At 48.7% G+C, this 25,068-nt stretch overlaps 10 protein-coding genes across 10 annotated transcripts; 7 read left to right on the top strand and 3 right to left on the bottom strand.

Annotated features, from left to right (window-relative positions):
* Nucleotides 1-1,905: 1,905 nt before the first annotated feature.
* Nucleotides 1,906-3,275, top strand: ARB_01779 (uncharacterized protein; the record flags this gene model as incomplete). Its single annotated transcript, XM_003011977.1, has 2 exons — nt 1,906-2,279; nt 2,345-3,275. The coding sequence occupies 2 exons, from the start codon at nt 1,906-1,908 to the stop codon at nt 3,273-3,275; spliced, it is 1,305 nt and encodes a 434-aa protein (XP_003012023.1).
* A 362-nt stretch (nt 3,276-3,637) lies between these two features.
* ARB_01778 (uncharacterized protein) lies at nt 3,638-3,907 on the bottom strand (the record flags this gene model as incomplete). The annotated part of the gene is made up of 1 exon (XM_003011976.1): nt 3,638-3,907. One exon carries the CDS (start codon nt 3,905-3,907, stop codon nt 3,638-3,640), a length of 270 nt encoding a protein of 89 aa, XP_003012022.1.
* A 1,336-nt stretch (nt 3,908-5,243) lies between these two features.
* ARB_01777 (uncharacterized protein) lies at nt 5,244-5,540 on the top strand (the record flags this gene model as incomplete). The annotated part of the gene is made up of 1 exon (XM_003011975.1): nt 5,244-5,540. One exon carries the CDS (start codon nt 5,244-5,246, stop codon nt 5,538-5,540), a length of 297 nt encoding a protein of 98 aa, XP_003012021.1.
* Nucleotides 5,541-6,547: 1,007 nt separating this feature from the next.
* Nucleotides 6,548-7,211, top strand: ARB_01776 (uncharacterized protein; the record flags this gene model as incomplete). The annotated part of the gene is made up of 2 exons (XM_003011974.1): nt 6,548-6,590; nt 6,730-7,211. 2 exons carry the CDS (start codon nt 6,548-6,550, stop codon nt 7,209-7,211), a joined length of 525 nt encoding a protein of 174 aa, XP_003012020.1.
* A 1,423-nt stretch (nt 7,212-8,634) lies between these two features.
* On the bottom strand, nt 8,635-10,947 carry ARB_01775 (uncharacterized protein; the record flags this gene model as incomplete). The annotated part of the gene is made up of 1 exon (XM_003011973.1): nt 8,635-10,947. The coding sequence occupies one exon, from the start codon at nt 10,945-10,947 to the stop codon at nt 8,635-8,637; it is 2,313 nt and encodes a 770-aa protein (XP_003012019.1).
* A 4,027-nt stretch (nt 10,948-14,974) lies between these two features.
* Nucleotides 14,975-15,293, top strand: ARB_01774 (uncharacterized protein; the record flags this gene model as incomplete). Its single annotated transcript, XM_003011972.1, has 2 exons — nt 14,975-15,183; nt 15,218-15,293. 2 exons carry the CDS (start codon nt 14,975-14,977, stop codon nt 15,291-15,293), a joined length of 285 nt encoding a protein of 94 aa, XP_003012018.1.
* A 1,827-nt stretch (nt 15,294-17,120) lies between these two features.
* Nucleotides 17,121-18,614, top strand: ARB_01773 (cytochrome P450 oxidoreductase, putative; the record flags this gene model as incomplete). The annotated part of the gene is made up of 1 exon (XM_003011971.1): nt 17,121-18,614. The coding sequence occupies one exon, from the start codon at nt 17,121-17,123 to the stop codon at nt 18,612-18,614; it is 1,494 nt and encodes a 497-aa protein (XP_003012017.1).
* A 438-nt stretch (nt 18,615-19,052) lies between these two features.
* ARB_01772 (uncharacterized protein) lies at nt 19,053-20,835 on the top strand (the record flags this gene model as incomplete). Its single annotated transcript, XM_003011970.1, has 2 exons — nt 19,053-19,086; nt 19,202-20,835. The coding sequence occupies 2 exons, from the start codon at nt 19,053-19,055 to the stop codon at nt 20,833-20,835; spliced, it is 1,668 nt and encodes a 555-aa protein (XP_003012016.1).
* Nucleotides 20,836-21,700: 865 nt separating this feature from the next.
* Nucleotides 21,701-22,198, top strand: ARB_01771 (vacuolar ATPase proteolipid subunit c, putative; the record flags this gene model as incomplete). The annotated part of the gene is made up of 3 exons (XM_003011969.1): nt 21,701-21,840; nt 21,920-22,023; nt 22,140-22,198. The coding sequence occupies 3 exons, from the start codon at nt 21,701-21,703 to the stop codon at nt 22,196-22,198; spliced, it is 303 nt and encodes a 100-aa protein (XP_003012015.1).
* Nucleotides 22,199-23,001: 803 nt separating this feature from the next.
* Nucleotides 23,002-24,306, bottom strand: ARB_01770 (uncharacterized protein; the record flags this gene model as incomplete). Its single annotated transcript, XM_003011968.1, has 2 exons — nt 23,002-23,831; nt 23,928-24,306. 2 exons carry the CDS (start codon nt 24,304-24,306, stop codon nt 23,002-23,004), a joined length of 1,209 nt encoding a protein of 402 aa, XP_003012014.1.
* Nucleotides 24,307-25,068: the final 762 nt, after the last annotated feature.

Below are 25,068 nucleotides of genomic sequence, written 5' to 3'. Positions count from 1 at the left end.
TTTAAGAATACGGAGTGCAGGGAAAATCGGCGTTGTTGCAATACAGGGGCGTGTCCAATCAGTCTTCCGTTATTCGAGGGATTTCGAAGAGCGAGAATAACTAGTTAGTCATTGCTTGCAGGACGGCTACTATCAAAATATGGCTTTCCTCTCCAGGAGAACTTCTAGTTCGTGTCTGGTTCCTTCTTAACCTGTACTCGGCCATAGCTCCTATATACATCCCCTGAAATCCCCTCGAGAAATCTCAACTGTTCTTGGGTCACCATTACCATACTTTCAATATCGGGAATCGCCCTCGTTTTCACTGTTAGGCGATCCTTGAAGGCGCAGCGCCTTCGTGCATACAGTGTCCAACTGTATCTATATATCAACATCTCCACTATGTTGTGGATCAGGGCCCATCGAGATTACTTCTACTCATACGACGATGAGACAATACATTGACAAGTACCACCAGGCGGTGAATATGTACCAGAAGATAAGCGGGAGACCGGAGTGGTTTTACCAGAGTCAAGTTATTCTCGATTGACCTTGGGAATATCAATATAGCATATACTACTATTCACGGAGTACTTTCCTATCCTCTGATGTGACAACAGTATTGGAAATAATATGCGAGGAGACGTCATTATGACCGCGGGTCCACTTGCACATATATTATAGACTCGTGGAGGCAGACCCCAGATGTCCTGAGAATTTGGAGAGGACTTCCCATTGTTTACTCTTCTTACACGTGTTGATGGACATTCTTCGAGAATTCACGAGATTTAGAAAGCTGGGTAAATTGCGGCAATATACATGTACAGAGTACGAGCTTTGATTTTTGTGACAGACTAACTAGTTGCCTCCCGTGTCTGTGCAGTAGCAGCTCATCGTTGCAGATTTGATGGCCAAAAAATAATAGCAACAATAAAACCCTGACATCGAAACAGACCTATCTCGGTCTACTCCCGTCGCTCCCCTTGTCATCCAAGCCAAAAAGGCCTACCTGGTGGAGATTGCCCCAGGAACGCCCTTACTCATTGGCCAGTCGGCTGGAGGGATGTCTTGCGAAGACGCTGTCACGTCCGACGTGCCCCAACCGCCAGCCATGTGGATCCTCATCTTTGCCGTTACTCTGTGTTTCCTGGCTCTTCCCTGGAGGATATATAAAAATGAAATAAAAAGCCTACATCTGTTTAAGGTTGCCAGTGTGTCACCCCGGTGTGGGCCGAGAGAAGGGGAGATCGGAGGCGGGTTTTCCCAATCTCAACACCCGATGCATGATGATATCAATTTCCTGCGGCAACTGGAAAAAGGATGTGGATCGCCAAAGCAATCAGGCTGAAAGGGAAAAGTAAGCGGAAAATCTGTTAGTGAGGAAGAGTTCCATGGTTCCTATTTCTGGTGAATTATGGCAAGGGAAAAGATTTGGTAACTTTTCGAACTGTTAGCCCGTCATTTGTTCAGCGTCTGAGCTGGGTGGGCCCATGGCTATCTAGGTTCTTAGTCAAGAGGCCGGGTTGACGGCGTTGCATCATTTCTTTGCCGTTTTGCTGGTAGAACGTCCCCTATATTATTTGTTACTCTTAGCTTGCCAGGCGAGAAATGAACGGTAATATATAATTAGCTCGTCCGCTCCTTCCAATATGGCTTTCTTCCCTGCCCTCCATCATTACTTTCTTTCACAGCCAAGATACTGCGCTTGAGGCGGAAAAAGAACTCCCATCGATCTCGAGAAAGAAACAGCCCACTACTCCCACCATCCTAAAGGGCGTCTCTGCTCTAATTTGTCGTTTGCAGGCAAACTTGTTCTTCATATTAGATCCTTGTTATTCTTACCACCAGTATCTTTATCTATATTCCAAGCGAGTGCGCGGAAAGTAAATTTATTCTTTCCTCGATAACTCCCAACAAACCACAACCATGGCAACCACGGAATCATATCACTCTGGGACACCAAGAGTCCGCCGTCTATCCAATGTCTCCTCAACCAGGGAGGATCTGGTCAATGGACCAAACGTGGTTGTGCCACCGAAACACTTGATGGCCAGCACGGCTGCCTATGAAACCGCAAAATCCATCGGCGTCGCCAAATACCATTTAGAAGAGGAGAACTCATCTGCCGAAGTCACACCCAGAGCCGTATCTCCAGTTAGCGGAGTACCGGTCATAGCAACTGACAGGTATGCCTTCGCCTTCGATATTGATGGCGTCCTTATCCGTGGTGGAAAGCCAATTCCCGCAGCCGTGGAAGCCTTGAAAGTGCTGAACGGAGAGAACAAGTATGGAGTCAAAGTGTATGTATGCCCATTTCCCTGGATACAGAATACTCTTCCTCTCGCTGACAACTCACCGACATTAGGCCATACATCTTTGTCACAAATGGTGGAGGCAAGACCGAGGAAGAGCGATGCCTTGACCTCAGCAGGCAGCTCGAATATGACGTTTCACCCGGCCAGTTCATCTGCGGACACACTCCCATGCGAGAGATGGCAGAGAAGTATAAAACTGTTCTCGTTGTCGGCGGTGAAGGCGAAAAGTGCCGCATTGTAGCAGAGGGTTATGGTTTCCGTGATGTCGTGACGCCTGGGGACATCATCAAGACAAACAAGGATACCACTCCATTCCGAAAATTGACCGAGGAAGAATACAAGAACTCCCGTGTTCGCGACTTTGACAATCTGGTCATCGAAGCAATTTTTGTGTTCGCAGACAGCAGGGATTGGGCTGGTGATCAGCAGATCATCCTTGACTTGTGCATGTCCAAGGGCGGCAAGATAGGCACACGCTCAGAGACCTTCGAGGAGGGCCCACCAGTATACTTCTCCCACAATGATATCGTCTGGTCAACATCTCACGAGCATACCCGTATCGGTATGGGAGCTCTCCGAGCGTCTGTCGAAGCTCTCTTCAAGGCCGTCACCAGAAAGGAGTTAAAAACCATTGCGTTCGGCAAGCCTCAACTTGGCACATTCCAGTTTGCCACAAGACTTCTGCAGCAATGGCGAAAGGAGACCCATGGCATCAACTCCCCACCGCAGACAGTGTACTTCGTTGGGGACACCCCTGAATCGGATATCCGTGGTACAAACGAGTACAACGAGTCCGACGTGAGTGAGACTCTCTGGTACTCGATTCTGGTTGAAACAGGAGTCTATGAGAAGGGGACAACCCCACGCTATGCACCAAAGAAAATCGTTCCCAACGTGCTTGACGCTGTTAACTTTGGTATGAAGAGGGAGTTCGAAAAAGCTCTTGAGGAGACCGAACCCAAAAAGCCAGAGGCTGAGTAGGAGAGTCATCAAGATACCTAGCTCCCAACAATCGAGGAGGGGGCTCGAGGACCTTGAAATAATGGCCTCCTGTGATACTAGCTTCTTTTCTCACTGCCTTGTTTCTTTTGTTGCAATTTCTATTTTCTGAGACGATATTGACGACCCCTTTTTCCTTTTCGGCTCACTCCTTTTCTGCTGATTATGCCGGGGGCGTTGGACGCCGCCTTATCTGCATTTTCATGCATTGCATTATTTCACCCCATGTCATGTTAGGAGTTTGGCTGCCGATATTTTGTTTTAAGAATCCACTCCCATCGCCCCTGGTTAGGGTCATGAAAACCTGGTCCATATCACTTATCCGCGCGGTATTTATAGAGGTTCTATGGGGAAAGGAGAGAAATGACAGATATTTTGAGGACATTTGTATATGATTTGAATGGCTTATCATGTGCGGAATGATGGTAAAGGGTTGTAGACGGCGTTTTCACTTCGTTTAGAACTTGGAGGTGTTGTTGGAGTTCAGCGGAAATAGGAAGAATTGGATAAAAGATGTTGTCACATGACTCGCTCTTTGCGCCTACACTTGGGTCCTGTTCCTTCTTATCCTTATTCACACCAGAGAAAGCACCTACTGTTTCTTCAGAATTCATCAACAGCAGAGATGGCAGCTTCCTGCCACTTATAGCTGAGCAGAATCTATACAGTTTGCTTCTCTATATAGGGTTGTTTCTATGTTCCGTCCCACCTAGCGAGCGAGGCCTTGCTATTCTACATGTGTCAAAAAGCCCTGTGTTGGCAGCTCTTCTGACGTTTCATCATAGCAGGAGGGTTTTGTCGATAATACATTTATCAAGTCACAAAATAAAGCTTCGTATAAAAGCTGTATGTGCTCCTCATTCCATTTGCATTGTCATTAGAATGCACTAACATATTGGTATGTTCATAGGACTGATACTATAACTACCAAATATTACGGTCCTATCTATCTATCATCTACCTGCTTATGGGCTGGGGTGTGCGTAAGCTCCCTGAGATTATGAGGAATAGATGCCTTTTATGCCACAGCTCCCAGAAGAATCTTATATCCTAGATTAGACGACCGCCGAGCACTATAATGAGAAGATTGGTGGAAACATTAGCTATACCCAGCTAATGGATACTATTCCAAGGAAGCAGATAACCTTTGCAAATAGTTACAATTGCACGGGTATTTCCTCTAGAAAAGGGGAAAGCGAGACTACCCTCCATTAATAAATGACGTTAGTTCTAGCCTTCTACCCGTGTAGAGCTAGAGTTCAATTCAGATGTCGAGGTACCATTCGGAGGCTGAGATACCCTTAATTCAAGGAGAATATATAGTCAGATCTCCCCTGGTTATATGTTCTCACTATGAAGGTTAAATCTATGTTAAACCTATCTATGTAATAGGACCTTTTTCACTATCATAGGACAGCCCGTGATGTGGATCACTTTATCTGTTAAGTTGAATGCTCTGTATCCTTATTGCTATGCTTCTATTTCTTTTATGCTTCAACATCTAATATGTCCTTTAGTTATGCGTCGTTGTCCGCGTAACACGATGCGATCATTAAGGGCAAAAAATTTTTTTTTGTTTATTTATATTCTTCTTCTCCTTCTTTTCCTCCCCTTCTTTCCCTCCCTTGGCTACCCTTGACATTTGACTCGATATCCATTTGCACTATCAGGATCGAATTCCCACTTTCTTTCAGCTGTTAGGACGTTGAAAAAGGACCTCGCAAACATGCCTGCAACGTGGAATGATGCCGCAAGGGCTAAGGTATGACTCTTCAAGGACGAACACAGCGTTATATACGCGCTTGTTAACGGCGAACTCGCAGTTGTTAATCGCCATCTTAAAAACAAGCACGGGAAAGATCGATTATAAGGCCATTTCTGATTACATGGGCCCTGGTAAGTCACGTCTTACATCTTTCTATTCCATTGAAAAGGGGTGACTAAAGCAAAATGCCAGAATACAATGTCAAGTCCATCCAAAACCAAATTTGGTTCATCAAAACCAAGACTCTTGGAGACAAGGCTTCTGGTTCCAACCCATCTACGCCATCTAAGGGTGGAATGAAGGATGCCAAAACTCCGACGAAGTCTCCTGCGTCTGCAAAGCGTGAGCGGGCCGAAGTTGATGATGCCCAGGCTGACTCTGTCCCTGACTCCGCGACCCCAACGAAGAACCGCCGCTCCAAGAAAGTGAAGACGGAGAGCAAGCAGGAAGTTAAGCAGGAAGTCAAGTCTGAGGACGTCTGAATGGTCTCTTGTCTCGTCGCTCCTGTGTTTTAACCAGGCAGCCAGCTAACCTCTTTGGTCTGGGATGTTTTTTTTGTCTACGTGAGAAGTGGTGACTAGGGCCTGTAACTTAGCTATGTAGTTACTTTCTTTTGATATCAGCCTTCCGGCCGTCGAGCTCTAGTGAGAATCCAATACGAGTCTGTATCTGAATTACTCCTGCCGCAACCGTCGTCGTCGCCAAGGGGAAAGCCTGGCCAATCTGCATTACATAAGCCCTTCTGAAAGCGGCGCCAGCGCCATCCGCATCAGGCAATAATGCCTCGGCAGTTGCTCGACTTCCCTTCCAGCCAAGCAACGCAGAGCGCTGAACGAAGACAGAAAAATGAGTTAGTCGCGATGACGATGACGCTGCGCCGGCCAGCGCTGAGGCTACAGCTCATCTGACCCCTGCGCTTAACTCAGCTGAGCGAAACTTTAAAAATTTACGTAAGATCTTATGTAATATAGCTGAGGTGACCTGACCTAATAAATTACACTTATAATAAAGGTATAATCTTTTACAATATTTCTAACTCTAACCCTTACTATTAGTTATTAACTAGTTAATAACTAGTTAGTAGCTAGTCCCAGATTAGTTATAAAGTACTCTCTAACTACTTATTAAATATACTCCCTAGTCCCCTAATCTAAACCCTTACCCCCTAACCTAACCCCCTAATCCTAATACACCTCTATTACAAGTCTGTAATTTATTGGGTCAGGTCACCTCAGCTGTATTACATAAGATCTTACGTAAATTTTTAAAGTTTCGCTCAGCTGAGTTAAGCGCAGGGGTCAGATGAGCTACATCCTGGCCAGCGCTTGCCTGGCACTTCTTCCGTTTTCGTCCGTCGAGCACTAAGCTGCCATATAAAGCCGGCGTGTCGTCGCTGCAGCCAGGGCCAGGGCCTCATAGCCACCTTCGAAGCGCAACGACAAGAACGCTGCTATCCTCCCCGCCGCATACTCGGGTCTTCTCCGCAAAGATGTCGTCGGCTACGTCCTTTTACAACTTCGAGCCAGTTGATAGTAAGCACCAGCAGCATAACAACAACACCAGATGCCAACACCAACACCCAAAATGCCCTTTATTCCTCCTTTGCAGCATCCTCCCCGCTAGTTATGCGCCATTTAGTTACCTTACTAACCATGCATGTATGACTTGCAGAGAAAGGGGAGCCGTTCCCGCTCGCCTCGCTGAAAGGCAAAGTAGTCCTTGTTGTCAACACCGCGTCAAAATGCGGCTTTACACCACAGTTCGCCGGCCTTGAAGAGCTCTACAAGTCAATCACGGCCTCCCACCCAGATAAATTCACCATCCTAGGCTTCCCGTGCAACCAGTTCGGCGGCCAGGACCCCGGAAGCAACGATGAGATCCAGTCCTTCTGCCAGGTCAACTACGGCGTCACATTCCCTGTGCTCGGCAAGATAGACGTCAACGGCGATAACACTGCGCCGGTGTTCAACTGGCTGAAGAAGGAGATGCCTGGTCTCATGGGCCTGAAAAGGGTCAAGTGGAACTTTGAGAAGTTCCTGGTCGATGCGGACGGGAAGGTCGTCGGCCGATGGGCGAGTACCACAAAGCCAGAGTCGCTCAAGTCTACCATCCTGGAGGAGATCGAGAAGGCTGGAAAGAAGTCTCAGCTGTAGTGACTTTCTTCCCTTTTCGCAGCAGCATGTTTAGTTTAATGACTCCCCCCTCTCTCTTACCTCACTCTATTATTAATGTCTTCCCGGGGATGCTCTCTTCACCGCACTCAAGACTGTTTCGGTTCAGTTCATAGCCTTTCACCTCTTCATGTGATATGAAAATGATATAAATAATAGTTGGTTTTCGTTGATTTACCCCCTATCCCAGAAGGGCGTGAGTTGTTGCCAGGAGCTCCGCAGACCATCAGCAAAAAGACCGCCCCCACCAAGGACAGCAACTAGTTAGTTTACTCTGCACAATGAAGCTTGTTGTCAGCAACAGACATCGTCCCCGCGCCTTAGTTAGTTACATTTTGCAGTCAGCTCGAGTTCCTTTTTTGCCTCTCTCCGGGTAGTCCGTCCTCAGGCCGCTCGCTGCCCAGCTCTAACAAACGCGCCCAGGGCGGACGGAGAAGTGGTATGAGCAGCAGCGCAGCCCAAAGGCCTCGCTCTCCAAGAGCGTCCAAGCAAACGGTGCGATGGAAAAATGATAAAATAGCCTTTCTTTCCAGCAGGCAGGAACATTGAGGGACTAAAAATAGTCTCTTCTTGGCAACGGCAAAGGCGGCTGAGCCGATCACAGGCATCAAACTAACTTGTCAGTTAGCTGTCAAAAACAACGCCACCACTACCAAACGGATCCCATCGTATGATGACTTATATAGAAACGAGTCTTACGCAACGTGAATTTTAGATTTGGTTATCCTTGTAGCATTCTTTTTCCTTTTGGCTGAATGTTCGCTCCTATGTACATGTATGGGTTGTATGTAGCATGATTAACCAATCCACAGTGCTAGTTAAGTAGTAAGAAAATTGGGGGCAAAAAAGAAATGTGCAGATCGCTCAAGGCGGAGCGGGAGTAGCCTGATGGCAGGGGCCAGGCCAGGCAACGGATAAAAGAAGTGAAAACAAGGGAAACAGACGTCTTCATGCCTTGGATAGGCGGGTATGTAGCAAGGCTCTGCCGTCAGTTAGTGCCGTGTCATTAGATAAACATGTAAAACTCGAAGCAAGCAAGGAAGCAAAAAGAAAGTAAAAAAAAAAGGGCAGGCAACAGCTGGGTTCTAGGACAGCAGAAACTGAAAGGGGTAACCGAATCAGGCTAAGCCAAAAAAAGAGAAGAGAAGAGCTGAAGGCAAAAAGTAAAAGTGAAAAGGAGCAAAGGAAGAAGGAGAACGTGGTATAGTTCTACAAACGAAGAGAAGAAGTTGAGAAATGAGAAGAAGTGTAGAATCAAAAAAAAAATGAAAAGTCAAAGAGCGCCACCCATGCGTAACCAAGTAAGAAAAGGAGAAGTAGTGATAGTTAGAAAGAAGAGGTAAAAGTCAGAAGGGCTAAAAAGGAGCTAAACTTGAGTAACCATGTCGGTGGAAAGGGAGGGATATTATTCGATGCTGAGGTACATATCCCCGCCGCGCTTTGATGGTGTCACTTTATTGTACCCCTTTGAAGAGGATGCGGTGGGTGCAGCGGTATTATCGTGCATGCGACGGGAAAGAGTATTCGAACGAGAGAGTGCGTTGCTATTCGAGCGAGACAGCGACGAGGACGAGCGGATAGAATTGTTGTCGTCATCTTCATGAATTTGATCATGTTCAATCTCGATTGGCCGTTGTATTTTTGCAGGAAGCGTGATTTCATTGCCCATTTTACCCGCTACCTCCTCCCCTCGGCGTTTGACGAGAAGGCTGCTTGGCTTCTTGCTTGATGCCGTTGACGTTTGGTGACGGAGGTTATTTGGGTTGTGTTCTATGCTGCTTCGCGGTGTAGAACAACATGAGGACACGGAGCCGGCGAGCATGGCCTTGGGGAGGGTTGGGGAGTGGTCAGGTAACGCTTCGGTGAGGTAGTTGCCTGGGACTATGTTGTGGGTTGATAGGGGTGGAGGGACAAGCTTGGAGTAGGTTTGGACGGACATTTCGCTAGCGTCGTCACTCTCAGCGTAGGCGGATAGGTGCCCTGAGCGGTAATATGCAGGTTGCGGGATATCGGGTGTGCCCGCTGAACTGGGGGGCCCAGTGCTGGGCACTTCTCGCACGGGACTGAGCTGGCGTGGTATATGGCTAGTGTATGAGTGTATGCTCCTGGATGAAAACGGTTCGGGGTTGTATGAAGGAGCAGCCAAGTGGCTGGTCATAGACGGTTGGAATTGGTCCCTGGAGTTTGTCGGACTTCGTCCCTGAGCGGCGTGAACTTTCGACGGCACAGCTAGGAACCTAGAATCAGGGGATAGACTCTGGCTTCGGTTAGGACTGTTGGTAGCATATCCAAACCCACTATTGAAGCTGTGTGGGCTCTGAGTGGATCTCTGGTTGGCTTGCACCAATGCCGGGCTGTAGTTGAGCGAGGACGCGCTGCGGAGTGGATCAACCACCGACTGCGATATGCTCTTGGGTGAAGGCCCCCGGTTGCTACAGGCGTCTCCAAACGGACTGTGAACACGTTCTCTCTCTGCTCCGCGAGAGCCAGCTGAACTGCCGTTGTGAGGGTTGTCCGGCAATAGGTCTGATTGTGTTCGTTGCGAGGCCGCGCTATGCCCTCTAGAGCTTGCGTACTCATTTTCCAAGTCCCTAGTAGACCGATGAAGATATGCAACCGAGCATGGCATCATATCGATAGGTAGCAATGTTCGTGGTCGAGACGATATACTCCTATTGTTAGAAGAAGATTTCGATAGGCTCAAGGCAGGCGTAGTTCTCGAATCACTCATGGCACGATCGATATTATGATACCGCCCTTGCTGTCCCTTTTCGCTCTCCTGCCCCTGTTTGGCTCTCCGTCTGCGCCTGCTTAGGAAGATAAAGAATAGTACAAGTGTAATGAGAGATGCCATGGCAATTCCACCACCAACGTAGAGGCCGACTAGCTGGTTCGAGTTGGCTCCAGCGCCTGGCTCGCCAGTAGCTGATGCCGACCCTGTTTCTGACGAGTAGACGAAGGTGAAGTCGATTGTGTCCGTTGGAATACCTACACCTGGTATACCACTTCGGGTCACTGAAGTCATGGGTAAGGTTGTGATCTGCGGTAGAGACATTTGTGTCGATGTTGCCATCATGGACATGGTTGTATCTGATACTGGCGGAGGTGGTGCTGGTGCTGGAGTTGGAGGAGTCGGATTTGGAGGAGCTGGGGCAGGCTCCTTGGGTGCTGCGGAGGTCATGGTCGGAGGTTGAGGAGTCATTGAACTTGGTTTAGGAGCGGCAGTTGAGGATATCCCTATCACGGTATGGGTATTTGGCAGGGCACCTTCAACGCCGGAGCATATAGCGTAGACTGCGTGCTGCTCTACTTCGGAGTTTGGGCAGTTTTCAGCAACACAACGCAAGGCGGCTTCCGCAACAGTGTATCCCGTCGTTGATCTGGATTTGCAAAGACAGTTGACATCGAGAGGTTCTGGACACCCTTCCCAAGGTTTCTCTGATGATATGAAGGCCTCGAGACAGGGCAGAGCACACGCTGGAACATTTTTGCTGAGTAACTTTGGTGTTTGATTACGTGCCTGCACTTGCTTATACTTCCGGCCAAGGTCCAGTTCCAGGTTCTGGCGCAGGTTAGAGAAGACTGAAGGTGACGATGAAGATAATGACGAGCTCCTAGTCGTAGTGATGATGCTAGTAATTGTGGCTGCGGCGGCAGAGGCGGCGGATAGGAAAGTCAACAAACTGTTTGCTACCGGCACAGCGGGATAGGCTGGCATCTTAATGTGACCGCAGATGCAAACTCCAGAGATTCCGCTGCATAGTCATCCACGTCCCGCGTAAACGTCCTATCAGCCCGGCGTATTTTGGGGGTTGTAGTTGGTAAGTTGTTGATTAACCCAAGGGGCTGAAGGGAAAAAAATATATGGGCTGGCTTTTTGCTGCACCGGACCCAGCACTGATGCGATTACTCACACGTTAATCAGTGCTGTGAGGTACTCCGTATATACCATATGTATTATTACTCTCCACGCGTCCAGAATCCCAGTTGAATTATGAAACGATTAAGAAGGGGGGAAAAAAAGGGAGTAAAGAATGTATGGTCCCTGTGGAGAAGGTAGGTGGTATAAATGAAAGAGAAACAGAATATTAGTATGTATATGGAAAAGAAAGAGAGATGTAGAGAGAGAATGAGAAGTAAGAAGTAAGAGTAAGACCCGGAAGAGAGAAGAGAAGAGAGGAGAAGAAGAGCTTTTGCAGGACGGAGAAATGAGGCCAAGACGGCCATCATATGAAGGCCATGGGAGTGGTTTTCATACTAATTAACTTGCCCTCATCGGAAACGGCCATGATACATGAACCACCCCCGGAAAGGCAAAAGGAACGAGAGAGAAAAAAAAAGGCGGAAAAAGAAAATACGACGGAGAGGGTCAACCTCCGTCAAGAACGAAGAGAGAGAGAGAGAGAGAGAGAGTATGTGTGTGTGTCCCACACTGCCAACCAAGCAGGGATGCCCCGTAGCTGCAGCTGCAAGGGGCTGATAAAGTCAACCAGCCCGGGGCGGTTAACTAACTCAAGTGGATGTCCAGGCGGCAGGTGGGCAACAGCAGAGCCAGCAAAAGAACGCAAGCAAGCCGGATAGTTGAGTACTAACAAACTATCCCACCTTGCATGATCCGTACGGATCAGTGGAAAGACCATCTCTGCCCGCACATCACCTGAAAAGGTTCAGTAGGCCAAGGCAGGCTCTGCTTTTCACATTCCCTGGTGCCGTGTAGAGAAAGCGAGAGAGAGAGAGAGCGAGAGTGTGAGAGTGTGAGAGGGAGGGAGGGAGGACTACCCATATTCTGCATGGCCAGAAAGTAAGCTCCGGTGCTAAGTGGTGCAGTGGTGAAACCACTCTAAAAGGCCAGCGGAGACCGTGGATTGGATGAAAGCAGGACGAAGCTCCGACGTGCTCTTTGCTTGCTCCGTCGGCGTACCTTTTTGCTCCTCGCTGTCGTTGGTCGTTGGTTGTCTCGCTCTGCTAGCTAAGCGCTGAAACGTCTCCATTTCGTGTTATTAAGGAGGTCGCTAGAGTCACGTGGTTGCGCGACGGTTTGCTTTATATTGAGACGAGCTCCCAGCCAAAGACGCTTGACAGGCAGCCCAGGGGAGGGAAGCCAGGAGGGAAAAAGCCCAGTACGCAGTAGGGGGAGAGGGCGTGGTGCGTTAGTTATCGTTATCACACGAGCCTGAGCCTTGGGTGTCCACGATGTCGTGCAGGAGTCAGGACGGTTGAGGGTGGGCGGCTTGCAAGGTGGATGGATGAACACTGGGCCCGGGGCTTAGTCGAATAAGGCGCGGATGCGAGCACAAGCGAACCAGAGGAGACAGGCAGGCAGGCAGGCAGGCAGAAGAAAAGATGAGATGATGAGGTGGCCTTGTCTCGACTGCTGACTCGGGGGCTGGGGTGCTAAAAACAGAACTGGCCCCTTCGTGACGCCGTGTCCTGGGGTCGTGTTAAATTGTGTCGTGGACTGAGCAATGATACATGCAGGGCGGAGCGCAGAGTGTTTCGTCTTCCCTCCCAGTCCATCAGGAAAAGGCCATCGACAGCCGCCGCGATGCCTCTCTGACGCTTCGTCTTTGCTTTTTTCTTTTCTTTTTTTATCTGTCCTTTTTTTTTTCTTTTCCTTTCCCGCTTGGCGGTTCGCTCTGTCGCTAAATGATCGATCGATTGACTCTGGCTGGCTGCCTGATATCACGGACGGGACACGATCTCTGTCCCTCGCCGCAGACTCACTAACAGCCCAGCTAGTTTAGCCTGGACCAAGTTCTCCTCTCTCGTCTTTCCTCCATCGTCGGCTTCGGCTTCGTCTTCTTCTCGCTTAGCCTGTGGTTGTCGCACGGGCCTGGAGGGAGACTTTGATATACGGAGCGTGAAAGTGGTAAAAGTGACTAAAGTACTCCGTACCTAACTAGGATACTCCGTAGCTTTCCAAGAGATGTCAACTTCTCAACCATCGGTTCGACCGGAACCGCAGTTAGGTAGCTCGCAGTTAGATACTCCGTACGGTTTACTCTTAATCCTTCCCTAACGCCGAGCAAGCTGTTGTCGAAGCGTCAGTGTCACTGCGGGGGATAAGAAAGATAACATCGTCTGGTCGACTTGATTCACCACGGTGCTCCCGGAGAAAAGGAGAGTTGGCCAGCTAACGACGAACCAAGTGGACGGCCTTGCATATCCTTCCCGGCTGATCATGTAGTTGCTTTTTTAACGAGGATTCTCCATCGTTTAGTGGACTCGTTTTTTTTTTTTGCTCTCTTTAAATTGGAGATATTATTTGGGAATTACCCGCCTCTTGCCATGCCATGCCATGACAACTCTGTTTTTTTTTGCTTTGACAGTTTCGGTGGAACGGAAGAGCCCCATGCCATGCCTCTTAGACTTGGACCCATGGTTCGGAGATAGGTCAGGTACGAGAGAGCAAAAGGGAACGAACTGCAAGGAACTTGAGTATGTAATGTGCCTGAACCAGAGATGAAGTTAGATGAGATGAGATGAGATGCATGTCATCCCCGTCGTCGATCTCAATATCTCTCGTATATGTAGATGAATAAGTATCACGGGGGGGAAGTTATTGTTATTATATACCGCATCTCACTCACTCGAGCGTAGTCACGTTGCCTATCTTGCTGCCATCGACAGCAGAAGAAGAGCTGCTACCCGTATTTACGAAATATGACCTAAGTAGAGTATGGCCGTTGGAAAAGTCTATTACTACTCCTGATTGGGGCACCTCCCGAGGGTTGGCGCCAGGGATGGACAAGACACGAACATCTTACATCCTCCGACATATACATGTGGGCACCGCCGTTTGAGATAGGAAGAGGAGACAGCTCCCAGGTCTCAAGTGAGAAAAGTCGGCAAGCGGCAAGTAGATGAAGAGGGAGATGAATAAAAAAAAAGGGAAAAAAGGTTAGAAAAGGGATCTCCTTGATTTTCTTTTCTTTCTTTTCTATGATACTTGATTCTGAATAGGGTTCACAAAGGCGAAACCAGACACGCCTAAACAGAGGGTGGAAGACGATGGACGGGCCAAGTAAACAGAATAAGAGAGAATGAAAGGTGAAAAACCGATTTCAAGACAACCAGATTGATCCCTTCCAAGAGACATGAACAAAACCGAGTGAACAGCAATGTACAACATGAGGCGTGGTATCATTGGGGGGGAAGGGGAAACCATAGAGAGGGTATAACAAAAGAGCAAGAGTGAAGGGGAAAAAAAAAATCAAATCAAATCCATCACTAGCATCCGGAAGAGGAGAGATCCTGGGGTCCAGTCTCTCTCGTTTATTTTTTTTTTTTTTTTTTTTCCTTTTCTTGTCTTTTTTCGTTCTTTTTTTTTTGTTGTTGTTGTGATGTGGTATTATTAAACGTCATTAACGAGAGGGTTAAGGGGGGTTATCAAGCATTTAATTAATAATAAGACCGTGGTATAACACCAAGTTGCCGAAAGAGTTGGGCCGAGAGAGGCTCTCTTTTGTTCGCGGACATCCTTCGTGTCATGTTTTGACGGTAGATGGAGCTGCTTGTCTGTCGTATCCAAGTTTGTCAAGACATGCATGCATCAATCGAACTGGTCATCTGGATCCACCGTGAAGATGAGGCCGCGACGAGTTTCACTCAGAGCCCGATCTCAGACGACAGACTCTAATACTTGAGAATGATGTATCTATTATGTTCGTGTTAGTTTTATGCTTGGTTTTATGTTGTCGTTGTTGATGCTTCCTTGACTCGGACAAGAGGGATACTGACAGAGCATGGATGATACCAGGGATGTATCCGAGGATGGTCAAACAGATATTGATCAAGAGATCAGCACCGCAGCCTCTCTCGAGGAAGACACCGATTGGCGGGAGGATGATAGCAAGGATGATCTTGCAGATGTCGCTGTTGAGGCAGAAGAGGTCAGTCGTCGTCTCAAGCTTGAAAAAGCAAAACAGAGGGGAGAACAGCGACTTACGAAGCGGTAAAGGCCATCTTGGACGAGCGAGAGTATCTAGGGAGCAAGAGACGCAGAACTTGATGTTGATAGCGGCTGCACTGGATGCCAGAGAGCAGACGGATGGATGGCAGTAAAACGAGAGAGCGTCGACGGAGGAGAGAGAATGCTTTTGGGGGGGGGAGGAAGGAGGAGGAAGAAAGGGAAGCGTCGGACAAGCAGGTATTTAAGCTAGTTCAGTTAGTGAACAAAAAAGCTAGTTCGTCTCTCTCGCGCGCGCGCTGGGCTCAACCAGGGAAAAAGCCAGGCAGCGGCTTTCGGGCCCTGCGAGAAAGCAAGAGCAAAAACACAGGAAGCTTTAATGAGTCAGCAGAGCTGGCCAACCAGCGGCCGCGCAGCAAGACGCTAAGCCGAAGCGGGCTTGCCCAACTTTGCTCTGCTAGATAAGGCGTGACCTCGAGGTACTTTCGGCTACTGCAGAATTTGTGTGTACAAGGAGGTACCTCCAGGTCGCGGGGGCTCTTGCGTAATGATCGACCCCTCGCCGGGTTACGTCATCTTTCAGCTTCAGCTCGCAGCGTCGCTTCTCGTCAGTTCCAAGCAACCAAAACAAGGCGGGCGTCAGGCCATTCGTCGAGCATGGGGAGCGGGTTGATGCGCAGTAACAATAGAGTGTATTCATAGTAACGGGGTCTCCTCGCTAAGCCAACGGCGCCGAAGCCACTATATGGCTGCCACATGACGGCGGGCCTCTGACGTCTGATTCTCCAGCCCTGTCCTGCTTTTAAGGCTGCGAGCCGGATGTCCGACCTCTGGGTCGACAAAGGGCTGAGCGCTGAGCTTGTGCCTGGCCTGGCTGTCAGGCTGTCAGGCGCCATCTCTCTGATGTTGCTGATGTAATAATAATAATAATAATACCAATAACACCTTTAACAAACTACTGGAACAAGTTCAACTCGCTCTTTCCTTACTTACAAACTCTCACTTGCCCAGCTTCCGGGACTGCCGGCCGCGGCTACCTTAACCGTTTAGGCGGAGTCTGATGTTCCGACTTCCGCTCACGTGAGCTAGGCGCCGGGCGGGCCAAAGGATGGTTGGCAGCCTCCATTCATTGTCGACCGTTATAAGGTTGGAATAAACACGATTGCTCTTTATTCCTCTGCCTGGCCAGATGGATGATACAGTTGGATAACGGTCATGTCCTTGCTCTTCGTCTAGATACACTATTATCGCGCGTGGTCTAGGTTATCAGAAGAGATGGTGTTTCTTGACACTATGTCAGGAGTCAACTAAACTATGCAACTACTGGTTGTGCGAGGAAGACCGGACTCAACTCGCAAGTCAGCACCGGATACCCAGCTTGTCGAGTTATCAGCCATACGGAACCACTGGATACACAGATAACTTATACAGCTGAGACCCAGCGTATCCGTCAACCTGGTCCATGCGTAATGCAATCAGCATGCGTGTTTTCTCGATGGGAGGACATCGGCGCAGACAGATACCTGGCATCCTTTTCTCAAAAATAGGCCGTCCCAAGCTGTCGGACTTCCTTGGAAGAACCTCCCCCCCCTCGAGAGAGAGAGGGATTACCAGGGTGACGATGGAATATAGTGGTCGCGAGGCCTGAGAGCAGCAAGGATGGAACAAAGAAATCCCAGCAGCTGTACATGCAAGTGACAGCGAATCATTGGCCCCGGACTAGTTACACATGGCGCTGGATTTACCAGGAAGCGACTGATTGGGGGAAGACCATGATTTAATTCCCTCGAATCTGGACTGAAAGATCAAGCTATGACGGTGAAGGTATATATCTCTCCCATGGCTTAGAAAGAGAGGGAAAAAAAAACCCCAACACCCAACTAAGGCATGGAAAAAGGGATAAATAGCCAGACAAGCTGCCTTGCGCACGGCTCAGTTTTGACCTACCCCATTTCCACCAGAGACACACATAGCAAGTCAACATGACGACTTCTGTCTTAGCAAACACGCTGAAGCTAGCGACGGAGTACCCGGTTACGGCATTGGGTACGGTCTTCCTGCTATACTTGATCTCCCTTGCCGTCTACCGGCTGTTCCTACATCCTCTGGCTGGATACCCGGGGCCCAAGATCGCTGCTCTCTCCGTCTGGTACGAGTTCTTCCACGATGGTATCCGGAAGGGACGTTATACCTTTGAGATCCAGCGCATGCACGAAAAGTACGGACCCATTGTTCGCATCAGTCCGGATGAACTGCACGTAAACGACCCTGGTTTTATCAGTGAGCTATATTCCGGCCCAGGTAAACGGCGAGACAAATACCCCTTTTACAGCGCCCAGTTTGGGCTTCGTGATAGTGTAGGGGGTACCCCCGGCCATGACCTGCATCGTCTACGCCGCAATGCTCTAAGTCATTTCTTCTCAAAGGCCGCCATCACTAAATTAGAGCCTATCATCCAGCAAAAGGTTGAGAAACTAGCAAGCCAGCTTGAGAGACATGCAGAGACTATAGGACCAGTTACCCTGACCACGGCCTTTAGCTGCATGACGACCGATGTCGTTACCGAGTACGCCTTCGCCAAAAGCTACAATTTCCTTGACTCCCCTACCTTTGAGCCAAATATTCACGATGCCATCTCTGCCGGGAGTCTCATAGCAGTATGGCAGAAGCAGTTTCCATGGATCTTACCCACCATAAATGCCTTGCCACAGTGTCTGCTACGATACATCAGCTCACAAGCAGCAGAGTACGCCAAGTTCCAGCAGGACATGCGCGTAGAGCTTGCTAATGAGAAGGCTAAAATTGCTCGGGGGGAAAAGCCAGAATCTGCATCCCGTACAATCTTTTATGAGCTACTCACCGGCCCTTTGCCTGAGGAAGAGAAGCGGCTCAATCGGATTTGGCAGGAAGGCCAACTTGTTGTTGGCGCCGGGACAGAGACCACTGCATGGGCATTAACAGCTACTCTTTTCTATATCCTTGACAACCCGGAGATCCTGTCCAGGCTACGGCAGGAGTTAAGCGTTGCTATACCCGATCCTAACCAACGCGTGAGTTGGACTGAGCTCGAGAACATTCCATATTTAAATGCAGTAATATCCGAAGGCTTCCGTCTCTCATACGGCTTAAGCACAAGATTGCAGCGCATCAATCCGGTTGGGCCCATGCATTTCAAGGCACCGAAACATGGAAGTCGGTATGCTAATTCTGCTAAAACCACTGAGTGGGTGGAGTTTGATATTCCAAAGGGGACGCCGGTCGGAATGACTGCTGTCTTGGTACATCTCAATCCGGACATCTTTCCAGACCCTTACACTTTTAGGCCGGAGAGATGGCTCGATGAACATGGCAAACGCCATAGGAGGCTAGATGAGTTCTTGTTAAATTTCTCAAAGGGCAGCCGACAATGTCTTGGAATCAAGTATGTTCAGCGAAAATATTCACACAAACTCTTTGTTCTTAGCCTCGCTTGCTAACACGTTTGCTACTAACAAACAGCTTAGCACATGCAGAACTCTACATGGGTATTGGACTGCTGATCAGGCGCCTTGGGGGTAGAATGAGGTTGTTTCAGTGCACAAAGGAGGATGTAGAGGTATATTATGATCGATTTGTCCCGTGCCCAAAGAACGGAACGAAGCGCGTACGAGTGATGATCACACGGGACGAGTGAGATTCGGTACTGTTGGATTTTAATAGTTAGCTAAAGGTAGAAAGAAAGGGGCATATATCTGAGCCAACTCCTCGGGATTTATTGTGGGTAGTGGGTGAAAGACGAGCATGGGGTTGCATCTTGCATTTTCGTCCAAGCTTGTTTGGTACTTTGCTGAACATCGATGAAAATGCCAAGCTTTCTCGCCAAGGCTTTCTATCTCCAAAAGATTTCGTGACAAAACTCAACTTTTAATATGTAGATGGATGGAAAGGCTCCATTCCTCCCGTTTATATGTAGGCCTTTACCTCCCTCGAGGCATCGTGTCCATGTCAGCCTTCCTGCGATGCTGTTGGGGGCCAACAACATGGCGGCCGATCAGTGAAATCCCACGGCAAGGTCGACACATAGCCCGGTTCTCTCAGACGGCAGCTCCAGCTACCACACGACAGACCCTACGCATAGGCAATATCCAATGGAATATACTAGGCTCTGCTACGTTGCTAACTCCAAACCCATCTGCAGTGGTATGTACTACCCGTGCACTCTTCGTTTTCTTTGTGCCTAATGATAAGCAGACCCCGGATAGTATTCTATCAAAACTCCCCTCATTCAGCTCCCAACTCCATCCCGACAGCCATGTTCCTCTCCTCCTCGTTACACCAGCATTTGCCCAATGGCTAGAAAAAGATCATACATTCATCCCGAAGTTACTACATCACTGCTTCCGAGAAGCTGCTGCAGCCGAGAACCTCGAAATATGCTCAGTGGAAGCGGTTGTGGATAAACTACCTGTCCCTACCAACATTAAACATAATGGTATGGAAGGACTGTCGCTGGCGATTGTCAACTGGGGCGCTATATCGGGAAAACTAGTGCCTCAAAGAGGCATCGAGAATATCTCCCCTTCTCATATTGAGCCGAAGCTCTCGATTTCTATCCGCGACCCGTCAACAAGTACGGAGCTTGAAGTTGGAATGCCCATGGCCAACACGCTTTTCACCACTGGTAGGCCGTATACAATGCATGCATCGAGATGGAAGTCTACAGAGTCTATTGAAGATGTTCCTCGGATTACGGATAGACGTGACATTCGGACATGTAGGGTTGAACTACGGACGAAGTCAACGCTCAAGTCTCTTGACGCACCGTTGCATCCTGTCACCGAGCCCAGGATAGTCGCAGAATGTATGGGTAATATACTCAAGACTGTTTCCAAGGAGTCGAGTTTAAAGAACGATGTCCCAGCATCTGCAGAGCTAGAAAAGGCTATACCACAGTATATTCAAGACCACAAACTCGAGAGTCAGAGACTAGCTGTGTGGGCTATGGTGACGCCTAAGAGCATAGCGCGAACCCATATTGGATCTCCATCTGGCAGCAGCATTGATATATCGGCTTCCCTGAAAAGGGGTTCACGACTTTACCGTGTGATGAGCGGTGGAGGTGGATGGGGCAAGAAGAAAGGCCTGCTCTCTCTTGATCCCGAGTACTCATATGACGACGAGGAGCCAATATCCAATCTTGTCTCTATACACGAAATATTCGACGAGGATGTTTCTGAGAAGCATAGTGACGATGCCATTCTGTTCAACGTGCTGGAGAACACACCTAAATTCACAGACGTTGACGGATTGATGATGAGTCCATTACGGGAGGTTGTGACGACCGGCGACATCGTGCAGTTCTTTGTTGCTTCTTTGGATAATAAGCTAGCCAAGGCAACTTTGCAATCGGAGTCTTCGGCCATGCATAAAGACACTGCAAAAGACACTACTGTTTTGGACTTCTCTGTCCTACCTGCTCCTACTGACGCTCCTGCCTCGTTGCCCAGCGAGATGCTTCAGAATGGTTCTAAGAAGCTAGATGACATTATTGTCGAGGCTAATAAGTTCGGAGCTTCCTCCGAGAAATCTATGGTCTATGCTAGGACAGCGGGTGATTTGACGGGAGATCGGGTCCAAGCCTCAGGCACCAAAATTGACACCCCTGGTGCGAGGCTGGTAGTTGAAATACCGTCTGAAGAGCCTTTCTTTAGAATGTAACACTATAGACATGTACAATAGAACATCTAAATATCATAATCATCTATATCAACATTCAGGTCCGTTCTACCGTCTTTTTTATATCGGCAATCGAGCTCCTGTAAGAGCTGACTCAGCATAATACACACGTGACGCTTGGCATCTCCCAGCAACGACCCAAAAGTCAAACCTCAGCTTAACAACATCTTGTAAGGGTCAAGCAGGAAAACAACTCGCCATCTCGCATTAATCCTCGACTCACCTCGCCCGTCTCGAGAATCGTTGCTTTATCAGTCTCTATCCTCTCTCCTAGCTCCAATACCTCCCCTACGGAAGCTCTCTTTCCCACCGCCGTCAACATGTCTACCGATCTTTGGTGAGTTGCCTGGCTCGTTACGAGCGTCTTAGGACCAGCGCCTTTCCTCTTACTATTACCCGAAAAGCGGTCTAAATATAGTTGATATCTTGCTAATCATGTTATTTGATACGTGTTTATAGCCCCGTATATGCGGTTAGTTAAAATCCATTACCTGTTGTTGTCGTCCGCGAAACCGCAGGCGAACGTCGATTCTGGGAGCTTGCATCCAGCTCATACACATGAATGCGAAACGACGCCATCAGACTTCATCAATCAAACGCTGACATATCGTTAATATCATATAGCCCTTCTTCGGTGCGCTAGGATGCTCTTCCGCCATCATTTTCACCTGCTTCGGCGCTGCCTATGGCACTGCTAAGGCTGGTGTTGGCATTTGCTCCACTCTCGTTCTCAGACCTGATATGATTGTTAAGAGTACGGTTTTGTCCTTCATCCGGCGCGTATAGTCGGGTGTATTGGTGTATAAGCTTTACTGACGACGACGATGTAGACATTGTCCCCATTGTCATGGCTGGTATTATTGGTATTTACGGATTGGTCGTGTCTGTCTTGATTGCCAACGACTTGAAGCAAAACCTGCCACTATACACTGGATTCGTCCAGCTTGGTGCTGGTCTTGCTGTCGGTCTTGCCGGTCTTGCTGCTGGGTATGTTCTTCACCTCTTTGGTACGATGCGTTGAGATTTCGTGTTTATATGCTAACTGGGTATTTTTTATGTACTGCAGCTTCGCCATTGGTATCGTTGGTGATGCTGGTGTCCGTGGAACTGCCCAACAGCCCCGACTTTTCGTCGGTATGATTCTTATTCTCATTTTCGCTGAAGTTTTGGGTGAGTATCTTCCTTTAATAACTTTTCCCTCTTGTTCCTAAAAGCCGTTGTTGGTTAACAATTTAACTAGGTCTTTACGGCCTTATCGTTGCTCTATTGATGAACTCCCGTGCCAGTCTTGAAGCTACCTGCTAAATGGGAGCAGTCAGAAAATATCATCGACGAGCATCTTTAAGTCGTAACTCCCTTTGACGAATACAGGGCATCAGGCAGTGTGGTAGAAGATGGAGGGAGTTACGACAAGGTATATAAGTTAACGCCATCATCGACTATCGCTCCGTGACCCACTGTCCCAGCCGATATCGAACCTCTATTTGGATACAAACGCAGCCGAAAACCAAGCTATCCCGTTTCAATGTCAACATCATCTTAGTTATCTACTATCCTAATCCCCATTTCCTTATACTTTTTTTTCGCATGTATTCACGTTATTTCGTTATGTTTTAAGAGTTGTCGTTTCGTCTCTTTACCAGTAGTGCGGATAATTGTATCATAACAGATAGCGGTTATAAAGCGGGGATTCCTACCATACCTGCAATTCCATCTTCCTACCTCTGTTGGTGTTTGATACCAGTAAGATTAGAAAGAGTGATCATCTGTATGTGCTCTTCATTCCCTGAAGTGTATGTACGTAGAAAATGGTCGAAAAAGCTGAAAAAAAAGCTACCTAGACGAGCGAAAGAACAGCATGATCTAAGATGGGAGATGATGGGATGGATGAGAACTATCTAAGACATTCGAATCAAAATGAGATAAGAACGCCGGATATATAAAAAAAAAAGGTACACACATAATATGCATAAGTAGATAGGAAGTCAACTAGAGAGGAAAAAACAAGGTGTAACGAAGAAGCAACAAAGGAGACGGGGCCAAAGACCGATTATATGCAATGATACCTGGCGTGGGGGGGGGGGGGGGGGGTAAACAAATATAACGAGGACACAAGAGAAGAACAAAAAACCGGAAACAAGAGAGTTTCTAGTTTTTATCCAGTTTCCTTCTGAGGGTCCGTGTCTTTTTCAGCAGCTTCTTGTGCTTGTGCTTCTTCATCTTTAGCTTCCGTTGTCTCTTGACGCTGATAGTATACATCCGCTCACGCTGACGTTGGCCCTGGGACCGTTCCCACTGTAGTTGCCTAATAACCATTCGCTGGAGGAAGCTTTGCTTTGGTTCCGAGACGGAACGGTCACTAGTCTCTTGGTCCTGGTAGATGGATGACTCACCCTGGGCGGAGGGGGCCTCCATATCATCTATGCGGACGAAGGGAGAAGCATATGCCTCGTACGACTTGCGGCCATCTGCATTGCGGCTTTCACGAATAGTCAGAACGGTGGAAAAGGTCTGTTCGCTGGGCTCGGCTTCAGAGGCAGACTGTGTGGAGCTGGCCTTGTCTGCACCAGATTCCGTTCCTGCGATGCTTTCGAGAGTCCCGTCCATTGGTGTAGGGGCTGGAGGTGGGTTGAATGGTCGTAGGCGCTTAGCGAACTCTTGAATGGACGCTCGTAGTTCCTGGGTGGGCACGCCATCGAGATGGGTGACATCTGACTCCGCGTGGATGGAGGAAGCTTGTGAGATGGCGTTCCTGAAGTCAATATCCTCGGCAGATGCCTGATTTTGACCGGGGAGGTTCTGCTCGATTGCGTTAACGGCGGAGGAAAGGGTGTATATCACGTCCTTCTGCCTTGCGGCAGCCTGTTTCTTGGGAGAGAAGATGGCCGAGAAGGTTTTGCTGTCGTTATTATTTGGAGGTACGGAAGTGGTTATTGACATGGGTCGGTGGATAGAGAAGAACGAAGCTACGTGGACATCTAAAAAAAATATCAGTGTCAGTTACAGAGCAAGCTACACACATCTGGTGGGTTTTATTTTTTTCATTTTTCAAGGCCGAGTGTGAGCTTCCTTACCGTGAGGATGCAGGTGCTGGGTAGAGGGTACACTCGGCAACTTCAACGAGCTGGCCTGCTTGGACTTTGCCGTCTCGCCATCCTTTCCCGCACGCTTCTTGGACGATCGGCCTTCTCTCTTCTCTACGTCCTTTTTGCTCGATGGCCCGCTGCTGACACTCTTTGCCGGCGTCTGGGTGGGCGGATCGATGCCTCTGGACCCGTCACTGGGAGGCACAGGGGGCTTGGAGGACGAGTATCGACGCTGATGGCGGTACGGAGGGTTCCCACTGGTAGGGCCAGGAGCAGGACTGCTCGAGGAAACGGCCAGGAGCACTGCTCGAGACGGTAGAGAGGCCGTTGATGGCAACGCCGCCCGGCGCACAGAGGAGGTGATCATGATGCCGTTCAACACCAGCCGGAGAGCCAGCGCAGGCAGAGGAGGCGGGAGGGAGTGAAAAGAGCCAGGCTTGTGCAGCACTAGAACCCGAATCCGAGGGCTAGAAGACACCAGTGCGAGGTTCGGGAAGTCGTTGAACTGCTTTTGCTATGCTTTGCTTTGCTTTGCTCTGCCTTCGGCTCGCAGCGAAAAGATCAACTTGAAGTTCTTGCATGGAAAGTTCGGTCACAAGCCGCGATGCTTAGTCATGGTCACGTGGGTATTTTTATACCTATGAAAGCGCCCGGGACTAGAGCTGGAGCTGGAGCTGGACTAAGTATACAGATGATGAGAGCAGATGATAGACAGTAGAATAGGGGTAAGATGGACGAGCAGGTGACTGATAACTGTTCATTACTATATAGCTATTTTCAACTGAGTGGCTGGTCTGCCAGAAACAGTAGGAGATCAAAAGAGGACGTATGTAGCAGGGCATATAGACAAAAAAACGACGAAGCAGCAAGAGACGCAGGTGGGAGTGTGATATGAAATAGATCAGTTTGTCTCCAAGAACTATCGAGTATAACGGCTGCCAGGTTGGCTGGTTGAGTTGGCGACGGGTAGACTTTTGTCTATATCAGATGTCTCGTAAAAAGGTGCGGTAGTAGAAAAAGGAAAGGGGCAAGGAGTAGGAAATTCAGGTCGGGGGATAGATGGTGACTGACCTGGGCAGATAGATAGAGGTGAAAGAGGGCAAAAAAGAGGGGAAAGAAACAGTAAAAG

Source organism: Trichophyton benhamiae (genome assembly GCF_000151125.1).
Source record: "Trichophyton benhamiae CBS 112371 chromosome Unknown contig00269.3, whole genome shotgun sequence".
Lineage (NCBI taxonomy): Eukaryota > Fungi > Ascomycota > Eurotiomycetes > Onygenales > Arthrodermataceae > Trichophyton > Trichophyton benhamiae.
The sequence above is the reverse complement of the archived record's forward strand: the minus strand, read 5'-3'. Positions and strand labels throughout refer to the sequence as shown.